Below are 19381 nucleotides of genomic sequence, written 5' to 3'. Positions count from 1 at the left end.
AAGGGAACCTCCTGTTCTAGGCAAACTGTCCCCTGAGTTCATTCTCTTGGCGGGCAGACGGCAGCGTGAATGACGAGAACGCCGGCCCACGCTCTCCACGTCCTGGGCTCCTTTCCCGCGGCGCCCGCCCCCCCCCCCGACGTGACTCTCCGGGGGTGTGCAGGGACTGACCCTGGCCACTGCCTCGCTGGGTGGGGTGCAGGGAGGGGGTGGCTCCTGTGTATGTTATGATTCTTGTGGGTCCCGGGAGTGGGAAAAGTACTTGCTGTCAGTTTCCAGCCAACCCCACACGGTGTCTGCATCCAGGGCTTGCGACAGGGAAGAGGGACAACAGCGGGAGCCTGAGGGAGCCACTGCTGACACGGATCGGAAACAGGCAAGACCTTGCGAGAGCCTCCTTCCCAATCCCGAGGGGAGACCCCGGGCCTGACAGCTGGGTCCCCCAGAGAGGAAGGGAGGGAAGCAGCCAGGAGCCGCGGCGGAAGCTGGAGACACGGCCACTTTTGTGAAGCCCTTGGAACGCTCCTGCAGATCCGGCTCAGCTGGTGTTTACGACTTTGGGGGAAAATGGCTCTGTGTTCTGTGTGTGCACCCCGGCCACGGCCTGGTCCGAGGGTGGCTGCGTTTGTGCCCACGTCCCGGTGCCGGGGGGCGGTCCGAAGTCTGAAGGAGAAGTCCTTCGAGGTAGCAGCCCCAGCGGGCGGNTTGCGAGAGCCTCCTTCCCAATCCCGAGGGGAGACCCCGGGCCTGACAGCTGGGTCCCCCAGAGAGGAAGGGAAGGAAGCAGCCAGGAGCCGCGGCGGAAGCTGGAGACACGGCCACTTTTGTGAAGCCCTTGGAACGCTCCTGCAGATCCGGCTCAGCTGGTGTTTACGACTTTGGGGGAAAATGGCTCTGTGTTCTGTGTGTACACCCCGGCCACGGCCTGGTCCGAGGGTGGCTGCGTTTGTGCCCACGTCCCGGTGCCGGGGGGCAGTCCGAAGTCTGAAGGAGAAGTCCTTCGAGGTAGCAGCCCCAGCGGGCGGCTTGAGGGCACCACAGACAAGTGCCCTGGCTCCCGACCTGCAGCTTGGGTCCTCTTTGCCCGCTGCCCAGGGGCCTTCTGGGAAAGGCAGCGGCGGGGGGAGGGGCTGGGCTAGAGTGGGGTGGGCTCCAGGGAGTGTCACGGTCGCCAGAGAGAGTCCTAGAAGCCAGCTTTGGGCCGGCCCACTTATGTGGGGTGAACAGAGACACCGGCAGGGGTGACTCTTGCCAAGGGCTTGGTAGCTGCAGCTCATAATAACCACTGCTGGCCAGGCCCGGCCATGCTCCCCGCCCAACCGCTGGCAGCCCCCTCTTCTTCTAAGGAGTTCAAAGGCCATCGGATGTGGAATCACCCACACTCCCTGACTACACCTGGGGCAGAGCCATTCGTTACAAAAACTGGGACCCAGAGACGGGGCGGGGGACCCTCAAGCCCTTGCCCCGCTGGCCTCGGAGCCCGGGGCGCGGCGGACGCCGTAACTCTCCTCCGCTGGCCGCACGCCTCTGAACCGTGCCAGCTTAACCGTGCCAGGTAACTAAATGCCTGGGCCCTACTCACGTTGGCAGACAGCTGGGACGTCAGGGTGGCCACCTTCTCCTGCGAGGACTCCAGCTCCCGGCGAAGCTTTCGGATTTGCTATGGAAGGAGGAGAGGGGCGGCTGAGGGCGGCTGAGGGTGGCGGCGGGAGGGAGTTTGGAGCGCAGGGTGTCAGCAGGCAGAGACAGGGGCCGGGCACCCTACCTCGGACTGCATCCTCTCCTCCGCCTGAGGAACGGAGCGCAGCGGGGGGAGAGAGAGAGGGGGAGGTTACTGCGCAGGTGAGGACACTGGGCCTCGGCCGGCCGGGCGCTGGCACAGGCGCAGCCCAGAGGCACGAGGAGGCTGAAGCGGGTCCCTGGCCCCGGCCCCCCACCACACTGGGCCAGACCCTGCGCCAGGGCTTTGACCAGAGGTTTCTCTGGCGCTCGAGTCCAGCGAGCACGGCGATGGCCCAGAAGCCGGGGAAATGAAACTGACTGATGGGAAGGAGTCAAGAACCAGGGCAGAAGGAGTCCAGGGAAGAGGGGGCTGTGAGAACCCAGGGCGGCGCCTGCTGCCCCATGAAGGCCACGTGGGGGACGGCCCCCGGTTCTGGAGTCCCGGGAACCCGCTCTTGTCATCTCGCCACAGAGCCAGCTCTGTGACCAGGGCACAATCCGGCCGTCCACACGGGGCCACACAGCAGCTCCAGAGTTAGCGGCGAGCCCAGACAGACCCTGAGCAGCCGACGCGCCCGGCCGAGGGCTCCCCAGCGCCCACCCCAGGTCCACAAGGCCGGGCTCCCAGTCCCAGCCCCAGCCCCTCCCCGGGTTGCGGGGGCTGGGGAGGGGGGAGAGGGAGAAGCAGGCGCTCTTACTGAGGAGTAGGTGGAGGACGCGCTGGAGGCCAAGGACAGCACTGAGCCGTGCACTGGAAGAGAAGAGAGCAGGGCGTTAGTGCCGGGTTCCGGGGGCAAGGCACGGCTCCCCGCAGGAGCCTGCGGACGCAGCTGGCACTGATTCTGGAGCCGGCAGGAAGAAAGAACCGCACAGGGACCCGGCGGCTACCCACCACCCAGAGCAGGCTGGGCTTGTCGCACGGAGCGGCTCCTGCCACAGTCTGCGCTGGCCTAGGCGGCGGGCCCTGGCTCAGCTGCCCTAGGGCTCAGGGCAGGAACCGGGACATTCGAGGGTCCATGCCCACCATCTTCCCTCAGGGAAGCCCTGCCGTCTGCCGGCCCCACCTCTTCTCAGCACAGGGGACACGGACGACGGGCTGGAACCCCGGGGACCAGCAGATGACAGACTGTGGGGTATGAAATCCTCGTTGTGACCGCTCGGTGGAGCCCAGCAGAGGGAACTCAAGCACCCCCTAGCAAGGAAGGGACGTCCCCCTCCAGAAGCCTGGCCCCCAGGCTGACCACGGACCCCAGACCACGACAACCATGGGCCTGCTTGCTGCATCCGTGGGAGAGGAAAGAACGCCCAGCTCTCATAAAGGGCTTAGAGCCACCATCCCGTCCCTGCGCGTCCTCGTGGAGCCCAGCGACAGGTGCAGCCCATGGCTGGGCGCAGACAGGGGCTCGGTCTCCAGAGCGCTCTCAGGAGGCCGCCGGGCCGTCCCCACTCACTTCCCCTCCCAGCCCCAAGGTTTCAGGGCCCCAGACCCTTCAAGGGGATGGGGAGGAGGAGCTGAGATGTGGTGGAGGTCATGTGCGTGTGGGGGGCGGTGTAGGCGGTGGCGGGCGAGGGTCCAGCTCCGCTGGGTGAGCGTGGACCGCGCTGCGTGAAGTCTCACCATCGTCCGTGGGGTCTCGGAAGGATCCTGACCGGATCATGCCCTTGGGTCTCTCGGCCAGGGACAGGCTGCTCCCCATTTGGGAACCGCTGTACAGCTCGAAGGCGGCCTCGTGGGTGGGGATGCTGTTGGAGCGAGTGATTCTTGGCGCGGTGGCCACAGTGGGGCTCACTGGAAGGACAGAGGGAGGGGACGGGAGGGACAGGAGAAGAGGCAGGGCGGTCAGCGCTCGGGGTCCTGGGGCTGGAGCACCAGGAGTGAGAGGCCAGGGAGGTGGGGGGCTGGGGGCTGTGCAGGCTCGGAGTGGGGCCCGGGGGGTCCTGCTGACTGTGGTCAGAGTGGGCAGCGTCTCCTGCGTCCTGCCTGCCCCGGAGCTGTGGCTTTGGAAGGTGAGGCTGGGGGCTGGGCACTTCTCCCGAAACCTTCACATCACTTGGATGTGCCCACGAACACAGACTCTTTTGCTCAAAACACACAGGCGGCCGGAAGACAGAGACCCAGAGCTGGGAAATGGGAAGAGCCAGCTGGAGGAGGGGGCTCCACCAGGGGGCTGGAGGCCCGGAGGCGCGGCCTGAGACTCTGACCTCCGAGTTCTAGGTCAGTCGCTCTAAGCAGCAAGAAACAAGGCCTCTCCACCCAGCACTCCCTGGCCAGACTTCGGACCGACAGGGCGGGTGAGGGTCAGGCCAGGCAGCGGATGTTCCCGCTGCCCCGCTTGGTGCTGGGCTCGCCTCCTAAGGGCTCATCCCATGTGCCTGCCCCCAGCCCGGGTCTGCACCACACTGGCTGGCGGACACTGGCCGTCTCCCCAGAAAGATCTGCCCCACTGAGTGCAGACCGCCCACTGTCTGCGTGGCCCCTAGGCCCCCTGGTCGGCAGCGCCAACGCGTTTCCCCTCATTCGGCCCTCGGTGGACGAGCTGGCCCCACCCTCCGCGTGATGGCCCTTCACGGACCAGGTGACCTTTCCCTGAGAACCAGTCCCTTCTCGAGGCAACATCCCACTTCATTTCCCCTCAAATGCCCCCCGCTCCCCCCACCCCCGGGATGCTCCAGGCTCCCAGCCCTCAGTGGGAAGAGGAGGTGGCTGTAGACTCGGCGAGCAAATCTCGGTCTGGCTCCCGAGGGGCCCACTGCTCCCTCCACCCCCACCTAGGTGTCTGCCGCCCCATCTCTGAGTCAGAACGCTCACTGTGGCCTAGCTCTCCCCTCAGGAAGTTTTGGAAAGGGTGTGGCCAGGGTGCGGCAGACACTCCTCCGCCTTCAGGGCTGGGAGGGTCCTGGCCCAGCCCCAGCAAGGACCCGGCTTTTCCGAGTTTGGAGGCAGGTAGGCTCCCACCCTTTGCAGCCAACCAGCTGTCCCTCCTCCCTCTCCAGCAGCTGGGGGTGGGGGGTGCCACGTGGGGCGTGGGCCCCACCCTGGAAGTGACGGCTTTGGCCTGGGTCTGTGGCTTCTCCAGGCCTTGCTCAGCCGCCTGCCACAGGTGCCCACCACGCGTGCCCCCGTGCCCTGGGCCAGTGCTCCTTTCAAGGTCTCGGAGCACTTCACTGTCGGCCTTACTGTGGGTGAACAAGCTGACCCCCCCACAGGACCACGCCATGCTGCGGGCGGCAAAGAGCAGAGAGAACCCCAAGCCCTGCTGGCTGGCTGTGCCCTGCTGGTGACCCCGCTTTAGCCCCGGCCACTGACCTATGTTGGTGAGCTGGCCCTTCGCACTCAAGGACACGGGCAGGGCCGTGGGGGACGGGAGCTCCGACTGGTCATCAGACTCGGGCAGCCCGCTCACGGTGTGGGAATGTCGTCTGTCCTTGGCCTCCTCCTGGGATGGGAGCTGGTACCTGTCAGAGGTGACAAAACTGAGCTCAGCTCTGGCCTGGCAGGTGGGCAGCGCCTGAGCAGGACGGGGAGAGGCGGGGGCAGGCAGGAAAGCCCCGGGAGGGAGCCACAGACCCCACGAGGCCACTCCGAGGGAGGGCATCGGGGCTAGGGTCTCCGAGGGCCCCAGCGAGGCGGTGACTGCCAACGCCCAGCCGTGTCCCACGGTCAGCCCTCCCAATGACCTGAGGTGGCCTGCCCTCCTTTGGACTTGGAGGCAGGACAGTCACGGGGGAAGAGGTGGTGGAACTGGGATGCGCATGCGGGCACAGGAGAGGGTCTGGCTGCCTTGTGCAAACTTGTTCCTGCCCCGTCACCAGGAGGGAGCCTGGCCCTGAAGCTGACGCAGGCACTGTAGTCTGTGTGGGGGGGGTGGGGGGGCGGGCAGCATCCCTGAGTCATGGGCGGGCCTGGGCGAGGCCACGGGAGATTTTCACACAGACGGGGGCTGGGAGCTGGGCAGGAGGGCGCAGTCAAGGATACCTGAGCCCTTTCTTGGGCAGCGTGTTCCGGTCCCGCTGGTCACTGTGGAGAAAGGACAGGAGAGGCATGTGGGCCCATCTGAGAAACTAGAGCCGGGAGCCCAGGTGTGAGCGCCGTGTGGCCCGAGCGTCGGCCTGCTGGCCGGTATCCCCACGAGCAGAACCAGATGGCCACCGCCTCCCAGCCCAGGCCTGAGAAATGTGTCTGCCACGTGAACTGTGTTTCTCCGACTGGAAATCGGGGCGTGGGACCTACTGAGAGGGTCACACGGTGGCCGATGAAACTGGGACCTGACGCCACAAACCTGATTTCATGGGAAGCAGACCAGTGGGGGTGGGGGTGGGGGGCCAGCTGCGTGACCTGGGTTAAGTCACGTCACGTCTTTGGGCCCCGGTTTCCCCACCAATGAATNCTGCCCCGTCACCAGGAGGGAGCCTGGCCCTGAAGCTGACGCAGGCACTGTAGTCTGTGTGTGGGGGGTGGGGGGGCGGCATCCCTGAGTCATGGGCGGGCCTGGGCGAGGCCACGGGAGATTTTCACACAGACGGGGGCCGGGGGCTGGGCAGGAGGGCACAGTCAGGGATACCTGAGCCCTTTCTTGGGCAGCGTGTTCCGGTCCCGCTGGTCACTGTGGAGAAAGGACAGGAGAGGCATGTGGGCCCATCTGAGAAACTAGAGCCGGGAGCCCAGGTGTGAGCGCCGTGTGGCCCGAGCGTCGGCCTGCTGGCCGGTATCCCCACGAGCAGAACCAGATGGCCACCGCCTCCCAGCCCCGGCCTGAGAAATGTGTCTGCCACATGAACTGTGTTTCTCCGACTGGAAATCGGGGCGTGGGACCTGCTGAGAGGGTCACACGGTGGTCGATGAAACTGGGACCTGACGCCACAAACCTGATTTCATGGGAAGCAGACCAGTGGGGGTGGGGGAGGGGGCCAGCTGCGTGACCTGGGTTAAGTCACGTCACGTCTTTGGGCCCCGGTTTCCCCACCAATGAGGTGCTAATTTAAAAGCCCAAACCGCCCTCCTTCACAGAGGTGTGGAGCAGGTGAAGGAGCTTCGTGCAGGTAAGAGTGGGAAGTCGTGGGCGGCGAACAGGCCCAGGACTGTGCTCCCAACAGCCGAGGGTTGGCTGCGGTCTCCGAGCCGTCTCTGCCCACTCACCTGTCCACCTGCCCGGTTCGGGGGCTCCCGCCGCTCCAGGCTAGCTCCTCCACATCTTCCTCTGGGGGTGCGGCCGGAGCGGCCGGTGGGGTGGGCACGGGGGAGCTGCCGGGGAAGGCGCTGGGCAGACTCATAGGCGCCTGGAGGGACTCCATGCTCCGGTGCAGGCCCGAGAGTTTGGGGTACATGCGGGGCTCCTTGGGGATGGCGAACGCACTCATGAGCTCCAGGCCCTGGGAGAAGCTGGCGGAGTTGATGTTGAGGACGGGGGCCGGACTGGGGGTGAAGCAGGAGGAGAGGGGGCCCCCGGCCACGGAGCCGGCAGCGCGCAGGTCGGGGGCCTTCGGGGCGTGGGCGTCCCCGGAGGACGGCAGGTCCAGGCTGTTGGAGTTGACCTTGTCCAGGTTGGCCAGGGAGGGGGGCTTGACAGAGCTCTTCGCCGAGGCCCTGAAGACAAAAGGGAGCCCCGAGAGCCCTGAGCTAGAGAACCGGGGGGCGGGCGAGTCCTGCTTTGCGGCTGTTGGCTGTGCCCCGAGGCTGATCCCGGGGACGCGGTGACACACGCCCGGAGGGAGCCCGACGCCTGGCCTGGGACCCGGTGGGGCCCTGCGGTGGGAGGGACGGCAGATCTGCACACAGTGATGTGTGCGACTGTGAAGGAAGCCAGTGGAACCCCCCCACAAACGAGGAAGGCAAGGGCTGAGTGGGGAGCAGCAGAAACGGGGGGGGGCGCGGTGTGGGTACCTGACAGGGGTTGGTGGCAGCTCTGCCAGCTTGGTGGCTGGCGGGCGCGGTGTGGGTACCTGACAGGGGTTGGTGGCAGCTCTGCCAGCTTGGTGGCTGGCGGGTGACCCGCCTGGTTCTTGGGAATACTCTCTGGGGAGCCCACGCTCTTCAGGGAGATGTTGTCTGCATCCATGGCGACGGCCTTGGCCTTGGCCTTCTCCTTTTCCCGATCGGTCTGATTGACAGGGGCTGGCGCGGCCCGCCCGGCGGCCACCTTGGAAGGCTCCTTCAGTCTGGAGGGCGTGAGGCCGGCCTGCTTGGCGCTGAGCAGGCTGGTGTCGATGCTGCTGCTCACGGGGCGGGGCCCGGCCCGCCCTCCGGTCACACTCATGGAGCTGGACTTGGCCGGCCGGGGCAGGCTGCGGTACTGGATGTTGGAGCGGGCTCCGGGGGCCAGGAATCCGGGCTCTGGACCGTTGGACACATCCAGGCTGGTCTTGCGCCCATTCACGGGCTTCACGGGGATGCCCGAGGACTTCTGGATCTTGCTGAGCGTGGCGGAACCCCCCGTCTGCATGACGGTGGCCGTGCCCGTGGCAGGAGGGGGCTTCTTGTAGCCAAAGGACCCCGACGTGGAGGGCCGGGCGATGCCCGAGGGGGGCTTCTTGGCATCGCCCAGGCGGTCCCGGCCGGCATCTGAGGAGGAGCGTTGCAGCCCGGAATTCCTCACCGCCAGCTTGCCCTTGTCTGTGGCTTTGCCTTCGGGCTTGCCTGCGAGGGGCAGGAGACGGGGTAAGAGGAGGAGGAATCAGCTCTCAACGTAAACACCCTGTTCTTCCCTGTCCTGAGAGAAGGGGGCAAGTCACCACATCACAGGGTTCTGGAGGCCCATGCAGGGGAAGCAGCCACCACAGAAGTGGGTGACGTTTCTAGCCGGAGAGAGTGACCCAAGGGTTTTCATTGATGTGTTTTGTTTTGGGTTGTTTTCTGCTTCCAGAGTAACACTTTCCCATTTTTGGTTAAAATGGCAGAAGCAACCCCCAAGGTTTTTCGAGGAGGAAAATCTAGCAAACGGTCAAGGGAGGAGGATGACGGAGGGAACACACGGGCTAGAAGGCGGCCATGTCTGTGGTCATCGGGGATCAGAGGGGCCAAGGGGCCGCTTTGGGAGCAGCGTGGGTTTGGGTGACGGCTTTCTAGGGCCCCCCAGGGACCCACAGCATGTCCCTCTAGAAGGAGAGCGTCCCACCCAGCAGCCACGAGGGAGCTGGACCGACTGGTCTTTGGATGTCGCAGCCTCGCCACCCCTGGCCCCAGTTCTTAGATGTGTCCCCAAGCCTCCGAGCCTCTTTGCCTTGCTCTCCCCATGTGCATATGGGCAGGTGCAGAGGGCAAAGCCAGAGGCAGGCCCGGCTGCCCCCCATCCCGGCCCCGGCCCGTCCTGCCTCGGCTCACCGGCGACCTTGAGGGTGCTCTGGGCCGTGTGGGTGATGGGGGATGTGACGGCCACAGGCGGGGTCTTGCCCTTCTTCAGGGACCCCGGGTGGCCCAGGCTGATGGGCTTCTTCAGTTCCGCGACCTTGGCCGTGTCATCGCAGCTCTCGGGGCGCTCCCTGCGCCACTTGGAGCCCCCCGACTCCATCTTCAGGCTGCCGCTGTCGTAGTCCAGCCGCCGGGGCACCTTCTCCTCGGACTCGCTGAACCAGCTCAGCCCACTCTCCGCCAGGGAGCGCTTCTCCGAGTCAGTGCGCAGCTGCGGGGGGAAGGGGGGCCGGACGCTCACTGGGGGGTGCGGGAAGCATGGCCGGGGGGAGGGGGGCTGGCGCTGGCTGCTGGGCGGCCCTGCTCCTCCTGGGGTCTCAAGTCAACCCAGGGTTTCCACCCACCTAGGGTGTCAGCGAGAAGACACCCATGGGTCTCTGACTTCGCTCTCCTCCCACTGGGAAAGCTCCAAGCTGGCGTGGGCACCAGCACCACAGCCGCTCACAGCCTAGGTGACCGTGTGGGGGGGGCCTCGGGCTGCCCAAACTCGGCCAAGGCGTCAGGGAGGCAGGGCCCCGGCAAGGTAGGGCGTGGCAGCCCACCTGCCCCAGGTCCAGCCTGGGCCCCTGCACAGGGAGGTGCTGGCCAGGGGGTCTGCGAGGCCACCTACCACGATGGCGGAGCGCCTGCGAGAGGCGGTGGGAGTCGTCGGGAGGGAGTTGAGCGAGGAGCTGGCGTTGAACTCTTCCGAGCTGAGGTTGTCGGAGGCGTCGCTGAGGCCGCTGCTGATGGAACTGCTCTCATCCCAGCTGTGGGGGTCGGGGGGTGGGGAGAAGTTAGCTACGGGGGCACTTTCCTCCGTGAGGAAGGTCAGCCAAAGGAGAAAGGGGGCACTTTCCTCCGTGAGGAAGGTCGGCCAAAGGAGAAAGGGGGGCTGGGTGTGCAGGTAACTCCGCACGCGATCTAAGCCGCCTCGTAATCGGGTGATGTCTGTAGCAGGGTCTGTGTTCTGGCAAAAGAGGAGGTTCTGCTTCCTCATCAGGAAAATGCATGAAAAAGACGCATTTTGCACCTAGTTGTGCAAACCCATCCCTCCGTTCTCGTGGTCACTGTGTCTTCGTTCACTTTGAGACATGATCTCCGGGTGTGTCCCCCCCCCCACGCCCCCGCCAGCCCTGGCTTTTCTGAATTCCTACGTTTTCTAAACAAGGCCCAGGAAGAGATTTCCTCTAGTGCCACCCCCACCCCCCGTCACTTCTCCTCACACCCATTTCTACCGCTCACTCCTCCTGGGGACCCTGTCCCGCCGCCCAGTGGATGCTGCCTTCTGGGCCCCGGATGGCTCGGCGCCGATGTGGCCCACAGAGGGGCCACGTGGGCCCCGAAGGGTGCGTTACCCGTGTCGCCCATCTGTGCCGTCTTCATGGGGGGAACCCTGGTCCGCACACTGAGTGGCCACGGGTGGGGATCAGGCTCCCCACGCTCCCTGGTTGTCCCTCCTGTGAGGGACAGTCTCCAGGGCCAGAAGGCCTCCTCGGAGCACCCACCGTTTGCCTCTGCTCCCTCATCTTCCAGCCTCGTGGGCCACGCACGGTCACACGGTATCTTCTGAGCTCAAATTCCGTTTCCCTCACCACCTTTAGCCAAAAGTCCCGTTTTCCAAGACTTCCGCCTTCCCTATTCCTTCCTGCTGGACCCTGACACGTTCTTGGGGTTGAGTCTTACACCACGCACGGAACACCAGGGAGACCACTCCACGGTCATGCTGTAGGAAGTCACGTTTACGTCCTGCGTCCGTGTTCCCGGTGGGCGTGTCCATCAGCCTTGCATGTGCGTGTGGGCCAGAGGCCGAAGACGTGTCTTGTGAGTCGGCTCGTATCCAGACACGTTTTTCTTTTTGATTTGAGTTTCACACCGTGGAACAAAGGATCAGCAAGCAAGTCATCTAAGGGCCTGGCCCAGACTTCGGTGAACGCCGCCCCCCAACACGGCGCTGGGATCGGGGAGGCAGGGGACTCGAGCCCTGGGCTGGCTTGCTCCGCAGTGACTAATCCACACACAGTGAGGAGGGCCGAGGAGGCAGGGGGTTTGAACACACGGCAGGCCGGTTTCAGTGTCAGGCCATGAAGCACAGCCAGGATTAAACCATCGCCACCCTCCTGCCTCCCTCAGCTCACGACCCACGGCGACTCCCGCGTGCCCGGGGCTGAGACATCACACCCGCGTTGGCACAGAGAGGACCCCGAGGGGGAAGGGTCAGCTCTGGACTTTCGATCCTATCAGCTCCTCCGGGCCCAGACGAGCCTTCTAGCCTGCACAGTCTTCCCAGCAAGTTCCCTCAGGACAGACAGACAAAGGAAGCCCTGGGCCTGGAGCCTTCCATCTGTGATCAATTATTGGAAATCCAGGTCTTGGAGCGGAGAAACCTCCGTGGAAGGCTCCCGCCGCCCTGCACAGAGGTCAGCCGCCGTCCGCCGACCCCAGAGAAGTGCGCGTGGACAGGAAGCCTGGAGCCCACACGGGAAGGCGCTCCCCCTTCCCGGAGCCGACAGGCCCCCCTGCCCAGGGACGGCTGCCTTTCCCGCTGGGTAGGCAGGAGAAAGGGCGTAGAGGCCGAGACGCTCCGAGGGGGAAGCGCACATGCCGCCCTTAAGACGCGAGCCTCACACGAGCGTGCAGAGGGGAGAAGGAAGGGTGCCCCCTCGCCGCCCTCCCGCGTGGAGCCCCATGCCCCCTCTGTCCATGTGTCTGTCCTGTGCGCTGCGCACTCTGGCGTGCGGGACGGCTGTGGCAGGAGGCCACACCTCCCTGTCCTCGAGGCACGGGGCCTTGGCTTTCCTCCGCCGGCGGGTTGACCCTCTCGTTTCGGGAACGGGCCCCCTTCCCGCAGGTTCTGGGAAAGGGGGTCCCAGAGGCACTGGTAGCAGAGCTGACCCGAAGGGCACACGGTTGATTATGTTAACGGGGGGCTTCGGGCTGGGCGTGGGGCCCTGGGAGGACAACGGCCTCCTTTTGGAGGGGGAAGGTGCTGCTCCGTCGTCCGGCCTCTCTCTAGGGCTGCCATTCTGAGTCCCTGTCCCCAGTACGTGACCCGTAGTTGTTCTCTCTGAAACCTCGAGCCCCCTCCCGCTGTCCTGGAACATCCCCAATGACCTCACTCAGTGGGGGTCAGTCTCTGCCCATGGAGCTGGGCACCTCACTGGCCCCTTTTATCTAGAAGCTCTTGGCGTTTGGGAAATTTTCTCTAATTATTTTTTGGATAATTTTCTTCTCTCCATTATTCGGTTCTCTCTTCCACGACGCCTACACCAAGATGCTCATTCCTGCTCTCACACCTTTCATTTCCAAGGGCACTTTGACAAACGCACGCTGCTCCTTCTTCCCAGGACGCGCTCTCTTCTCCGGAGACATATTCATTCACTGTCTCTCTCTTAGAGGTGCAAATTTGCCATCTCTTTTTAGAAATTCCAGTTCTCTGCTGAGATTCCCCATGGATTCCAAAATGCAACCCACTGTTTCTACCAGATCCTGGAGACTATTCATAAAAAATGTTTTACTCTCCTGGCCCAACAGTTCCACGCCTGAGTCATCCGTAGGTCTGCTCCAATCCGTAGGACTGGCTTTTTCTCAGTTTCCCGCATCTTCATGATTTGCGGGATGGATGAGAACGGCACTTTGGATGTGTCAGAGAGGACGGGCCCCTTCCTCGGTCCGGCTGCCAGGCCTGAGAGCTGTGTGTGAGCTCCGTCTGGGCTCACTGGTGCTTCGGTTGGGGTTCGATCACACTGGTCTCAGGCGTTTTGAAGGCAGGACTGGGTCCTTCCCAGTGGGTTGGGGATCAGATGGCAGGGCCCTCCGGGCCTCACCGCACAGCCACCAGCTCCTAGGAAGTCTGTTGGGCACTTGCTGAACGGCCTGGCGGTGGGAGGGGTCTTCCCCCGCCCCGACGTCCTGCCCAGAGGCCTCAGTCCTGTGCACCCTGCAGGGGACCACGTGCAGCCCCATCACCTGCCCGGTCCGCAGTCTCAGCTCGCTGCCGCCGTGCGCACTTGCTGAGGCCTCCCAGGAGATCCAGGGCAGAGGCTGTGTCTCTGCCCAGCCACCGGGGATCCTCACAGGCAGCCCACACGTGGCCCTCCACAGCCTGCGTGACACTCAGCTGCGCTCCCCTCTCCTGCCGGACACACCAACGAACGAGCCAGGTGCCACCCCTACCCCCACCCCCACCCCCGAGGCGGGCTCACACCTTCCTGGAATGGAGTCCACCTAGAAATTTCGCATCCTCAGACATCCACCATTCCCTTCTCTCAGCTGTTACCTGCCCAGCCTCTCCTTGTCGGTAGGGTGGGAGCGAGGGTGTGCTGTGTACCATTTCAACATGGCAGCCTCGAGTGCTGGCACCTCACACCTCGGCCAGGGCAGTGACGAGGCGTCACCCCTCCTCCTGTTCCCTCGCCCACTTCCCAGCACTGATGACACCGTCCCAGGGGCATCTGTCTTCTCTGCAAGGTGAAGGTAGGGCCGTGGGGGGGTCCGGCCCCACAGAGCTTCGCTGGGTTTGTCGGAGCAGACACGCAGCAAGGCACCGGGCAGGGAGCCCCCCCCCATGCTGGGAAGGGCCCCGACTCTCGGCCAGGACTGGCCACCCTCCCAGACTTCTCTCACATGGTCCCCTCCCCCCAGGGCAGGTCCGGCCATCCCACAACCGGGAATGGCCGAGGGTGTGGGCCCGCTGCGACCGCACGGGAAAGAGTCCGCTGCTTCCCCAGCACAGTGGGCTTCTTGGGGTCAGACTGGGCCTCTGGGCCCGACTCCTTCTGTCTGGGACGCAGACGCCCGGTGACTCAGCAGCCAGACGGCTCTGATTCTCTGCCACTTGCTGGATAAGAGCTCTGTGTGCGGAAACCCCTTTCTCCTGACGTGTCGGCCACACGGTTCCAAGGCTCAGTATGAAAACCAGAGTGCGATGTCTCTTATTAGTAATTTCAGACTGCACATTTCCATAACATTTCAGATATAGTTGCTGGCTTAAGTAAAACATTGCAACCAACCTCCCCCGTCTTACTTTTTAAACCGTGTCTACAGAAGATGTAAAATCCTCTGGGATGTGCACGGGGCTTCCGTTAGAAAGCCCAGCCCCGAGCAGGAGACACCTGGTCAGTGAGGCAGCAGCTTCAAGGAGCTGCTCATTCGCGGCAACACTGCGGGCAGCTGTTCGGCCACCGCCTGCAGTCCGCCCTGGCTCGCCTTCCCGTCCCCAGCACAGAACGTGCCCAGTAGTTGGGTGCGCACACGGAGTTGCTGGCCAGAGTTCTCAGAGGGCATTCGGGAGGTTCAAGGAGACACGGGATTTTAAAGAAGACAACGGGAGGGTCGGCGTGAAATTGGGCAATTCCGTGATGCTGGGGTTTGAACACAAATCAAAGCCACACACACAGAGAAAGTGTCCTCAGAGTTGAAACCTCCCCTGCTCCCACCACATGTGACCTCAGGGCACCCTGAGAGCCAGGGGGACAGCGGTGGCTTCACTCCAGGTCTGTGGCTTGGCGGACTGCAGCAAGCTGGCTGCATCTGGCCCACACAGCTGGGCGGGGGGGATGGACTGCACCCGGTGGGAGGTGTGGAGGAAGAGGGGTGGGGCAGGGCAGCAGCCCACGCAGATTTCTGCAGCTAAGGGTCGGCCAAGTCTTAACCAGGGGCACAGTCACCAAGGAACTCTGCAGCCAGAGTCTGACCCCACATCGGAGGGCGGGCACGATGAGGAAAATGCACTTGGCCCCCTGGATACTGGCAGTGAGCTCGCTCCCATCCCAGCCTGTAAGAAAACCAGTGTTTCCGTAACTTGTTACAGACGCTTCCTAAACTCCAGCGGGAACCACACAACTATCCGGTTAATTCGGGTCAACTCTCAAAGGCTGAGGCTGCGTGGTGAATGGCCACGGGCCAGGGACCCCAAATTTCAGACTTAAGGCTTACAGGTTGGCCAGGCGGCCCTGACGGGCCCAGCTGAAGCCAGAGAAACAGTCACCGCCGGTTCGGAGCTGGCAGTTTTCTGGTATCATCGGCAGCGCCTATTGGATGAATCCATACTCACACCCACGTGCGAAGATTAGACACGGTGACGCCACAGAATTGGAAGCTACTTTGGCCAAGAGACCCAACCCAGCTGACGTGTGAGAGCCGAGAACGTTGCACCCCCGCGCCCTGCCACCCCTTGACCTTCTGGGATGTCATGATGCCCTCAGTCCCTGCCGGAGACTCCGGGGCCTGCAGACAGCGGTCAGTGTCAGGCAGCACAGGGCTGCTCTGCCCCGGGAATGTGGGGCGCCGCCCTAGTGGGCCCACGAGAGGACGGCTATCTGTGAGGATCCCCGGCGCGACCGAATGGTGGGACACCGTCCGTCTGCTGCGTCCCCACAGCACCCCTGCCCCCAACTCTTCCCAGCTCAGGTTCTAACCACCGTCCCTCTCCTACAAGGCCCCAGCTTCTACAGAGGGGGCAGCAGGGCACCGGGCAGAGCCCCACTCGGTCTAAGTAAAGCCACACGTCTGCTCCGGTCCCTGCCCGGATGCGGCCCAGGCCCCACCTCGCCGTGGCGGGAGAATGTTCTCGGAGAGAACCAGCATGGGGGGCTCAGCGGGTCAGAAGCCGGATGACCACAGAGTTGTAAAGCAACTCTACGGACGTGTGAGTCCGATTCCCAAATGTCTACGACCTGGGGGGAAATTTTTACCGGTTACCCTCTGGCACTGCGTCAGCACCGCCTCTTGGTTCCAGCATGAATCTGTGCCCTGAGGTGCCGTTTCTCAAACTGGAACCGCCGATGTCAGCTGAACTGTGTGTCCCCCATCCCCCAGTCCTTACATCCAAGCCACAGTCCCCAGGGGCTGCACTGGGAGCTGGGCCTCCAGGAGGTAATTAAGGTCGAACGGGGTGCAGAGGGCGGGGCCCTCGGCTGACAGGACTGGTGTCCCTGTAGAAGGAGGGCCGCCCAAGGGTGCTCGGCGTGCGTGGGGCACCAGCCGAGTGGGGACACCAGAAGCAGGCCGCTGTCTGCAAGCCAGGAAGAGAGACCTCACGGGAGACCAGCCTTGACCTGGGACTTCGGCCACCGGAGGATCACACCGTCGGTGGTTGGAGCGGCACCGCCCTCCCGATCGGCTGCACCGGGCAGGCTAACCGTGCAACCACGGGGTGATGGAAACAAACTTCGTGTCAACTCCTCGATGCCCCTGCTACGCTGCACGGGACACCGACCCCTCCACCCTCGGGCCGGTCCCCAGAGGACAGGTTCAGTGCCGTGGTGTTTGGATCCTGGAGCCACAGGTCACTGGAGCAGAAGGAAAATACCCCCCCCCGCCCGTGAGGCTCAGGGGGAGCCACCAGAGTGGAGGGAGACCTGGAGGAACCCGCTCTGCCTGCGGGAGCTGTGCGCCCCCCGAACAGTGCAACGCGCAGTTAGTTCATCGCCCTCGCGGGGTATGATCGGTGCGCCCGGGCCCGGCGGCACCGGTGGGCGTTGTGGGGGTCTCCGTGTGGGGCAGGGAGGCTGCAGGGCGCTGGGCTCCGACGGGGAGGCGAGAGGCTGTTCCCCAGCCGCAGTGAGAAGGAAGCACAGCCGTGGAGCAGAGACCAGTCTCCTTAATGAGGACCAACTGCGGGCGAGGAGTGCTGACTCGGCTTGTTTGCCTTCTCTCTGGTTTCAGGGTTTCCCGCCTCCCTGCTTCTCACAGGGGTCTGTATAAGACAACAGGGCCCTTCCTCTCTTTCTCAGGCGTTTCCTGGGAGGACGTGTAAATCCTTCACAGAGAAGGGAACTGGGACTGTCTCCTAAGGAATGGGGGTGCCGCCACATCCCCTCCCGTGGGTTAAGGCAGCCCCCCCCCGCCCCTGGGGCAAGGTTCTGAAGTGTCCTGACTCTGGGCCCCTCTCTACGGGCCTTCGCCTCTGCAGCCGAGCAGGTTCCCGCATCTCAGTGCGACCCCAGCACCTGGAACCAAATGTCTGCCAAGGGGGACAGCAGGGAGCGTCACTTGGACAAAAACTACCTTGACAAAAATTACAACGCCACGCCGGTAGGGGACCAGGGCTAATGCTGAGCGCCGCCCCCCCCCCCCGCCCCCAGCTGCTGCGTGCTCTCCCCAGGTCCCCTCTTTAAACCGAGAAGGAAGAAGACAGTGCTGCCCACAGAAAGCTGGGCAGGCTCAGGGTCCCTGCCTGGGGCGGGGCGGCGGCCGTTCCCCGCACGCGCCCGACAGCACCGTCGCCACGCCCGCCCTGCGGCGAGAAATCCCTGTGGCTGGAGCCCAGACAAGGCGATGCGGCGATGTTCAGACGGCTTGTGTTTCCACGTGGCACTAAGTTTTATTTTTCTTTTGACTTTTTCCCCCCAATCACTTAAAAATGTGAAAACCACTCTCAGCTCTGTGGCCAGACAAGAAGAGGCGGTGGCCCAGTCTCGGCCCAGGACGCCACAGCTTGCTGACTGCCCGCCGAGACCAAACTGAAAGCAAAAAGGGAGAGAAATAACCATCCCTCCGCGGGCAATCCTGGGCCCAAGTGCCACTGGGAACAAAGAGGGACCTCCACTGTCATTCCTGTCTGACCTAACCTGTTCAGTTCACAAGTCAAAGCAAGATGTTTCTACCAGCAACGCCACTGGCTCAGTTTTGACACAGAAAAGAAGGGGGCAGGGGGGGAGAAAAAAGAAAGAAGAAAAGAATCAGTGTTGCCATGCCCCCGGCCAGCCCCTGCCGGCACGGCCGGGCCTCAGGGTGGAAGGAGTCACCCAGAGTGCCTGTGTGATGTGGGTGTCCCCGCTACGGTTACGGTGACAGAGAAAAGTCCTCGGTACTGACAGCTGCCGTCCCCCTGGGATCTCCAGTCAGCCACCCTGGTAGCTCAGAGTGCACATCGGCAGGTGATGAGGAGCAGGAGTCTGGGGTGGAGCAGGGGTGTCAGGCCCTGGGTCCTCCCTCTTCGGGTAGGACTCTGGCAGCCCCGAGATACAGCCCCGACCGCTGAGTGAAATGCTGAGCCAGCAACACACGCCGCCAGCCCGTAGGCGGCCGTGCCCCGAGTGAGGCTTCCCACCGAGGCCCCTCCTCTGCCCTCTGCGTGCCAGTGGGCCTTCTCGCTCCCAAATCCCCCGCCCTCCGTGATCAGCTCTCTCCCCTTTCCCCCCTCAGTAAAAAGCCCACTTTCCAACTTCTCTACTGTTCCCAGATAAATGGGGGGGTCGTCATTTTTTCTATCTCCTGGGCCTTCCCATTCAGTCCACCATCCTGACGCAGAACGGAGGCGAACTCGCCCCCCCAGCTTTCTGCCCGCCCCCCTTAGTGCAGCCCGAATTCAACCCACCGAAGAGAACCGGAATGTGGGACCCCAGACGGGAAGCCCGGAGGATGGAAACCAGCACAGACCCCAATCCTAGGACCTGAGGGGGCGGTCTCTCCCTCCGCACGCCTGCCTGGGGCCCCCAGACCGTCACGGGAACTGCAAGGCCAAGAGCTGCTTTGGGTCCGGAGGCCTGAGCACCTCGGGGGACGGGCTGGGGACGGGATCGAGGTGCCACATGTGACCGTGTGACGCTCCGTCACGCCCGTGAGGGGGCACCGGCCGAATCCACGGACACCCACAGCCCCTCTCCCGTCCCAAACCAGTCCTGAGAACGCGATACATGGCAGGAGGCTGCGGGTCCTCGGTCCTCGGGAAGCCATGCCCTCGTGGGGTCCCTCTGGAGAAATTCCGTGGACAACCTCGGATGATGGTGACCCTGACACAAGGCGAACGCAGGGCCACCCCCAATTCCTTGTCCCTCCACTAAACGCGAAGAAAAATAAATGCCTGGGCTGCTCAGAGAACCACAGGTAAAAGAGGAACCGCGTTCCGGGTGGTGGAAACTTTTCACACGGCCTCCTCAGGTCACTCCGAAGTTCTGAGCCGAGCCCGGCTAGAGTTCTCCACTCCCCAAACAGGTGCAGGTCCTCGCCAGGGCCCACCCTCGGCGCGACTCCTAGCAAAACTACCAGCCCTGCCGGGTGGCAGGGGCAATGGCAGTTTTCACCTCTGACCTGCCCTCAAAGGAGGGCAGTGTGTCCCCGGGGGCTCACCTGACTTCAGTGTTCCAGGGGACAGAGTGGCGAGGAGACGGGGGGTTCGGGGCCTGCGGTGTAACCGACGACGGTTAAGCTGACTTCCGGAAAGCCGCTGGTCCCCGGTCAGCAGCCAGGCACTCACACCCACCGACCACACACGACCAGCTGCCTCTCCAGGGCCGGACAGACGGGCAGCGGCGGCCCGCACCCACCCCG

General features: G+C 63.9%; 1 protein-coding gene across 5 annotated transcripts in view; it reads right to left on the bottom strand.

Annotated features, from left to right (window-relative positions):
- The window catches only part of NAV1 (neuron navigator 1), a 133722-nt gene that overhangs the window by 15744 nt on the left and 98597 nt on the right, over positions 1 to 19381 (bottom strand). For 3 of the 5 annotated variants that reach the window (XM_037070563.1, XM_037070565.1, XM_037070568.1), the window contains 10 exons: positions 9738 to 9876; positions 9041 to 9338; positions 7663 to 8356; positions 6860 to 7306; positions 6285 to 6326; positions 5030 to 5178; positions 3341 to 3511; positions 2421 to 2473; positions 1766 to 1789; positions 1583 to 1660 (listed from right to left, as the gene is read on the bottom strand). In XM_037070563.1, coding sequence (XP_036926458.1) covers positions 1583 to 1660; positions 1766 to 1789; positions 2421 to 2473; positions 3341 to 3511; positions 5030 to 5178; positions 6285 to 6326; positions 6860 to 7306; positions 7663 to 8356; positions 9041 to 9338; positions 9738 to 9876 — 2095 coding nt within the window. Of the gene's footprint in view, positions 1 to 1582; positions 1661 to 1765; positions 1790 to 2420; positions 2474 to 3340; positions 3512 to 5029; positions 5179 to 5698; positions 5741 to 6284; positions 6327 to 6859; positions 7307 to 7662; positions 8357 to 9040; positions 9339 to 9737; positions 9877 to 19381 lie in introns of all 5 variants that reach the window. The other 2 variants (XM_037070564.1, XM_037070567.1) reach the window with 2 other exon arrangements.

The sequence above is a fragment of the Sturnira hondurensis genome, unplaced genomic scaffold (genome assembly GCF_014824575.4).
Source record: "Sturnira hondurensis isolate 20B ecotype Veracruz unplaced genomic scaffold, ASM1482457v3 Scaffold0018805, whole genome shotgun sequence".
NCBI lineage: Eukaryota > Metazoa > Chordata > Mammalia > Chiroptera > Phyllostomidae > Sturnira > Sturnira hondurensis.
This window is presented reverse-complemented; position numbering and strand designations above follow the sequence as displayed.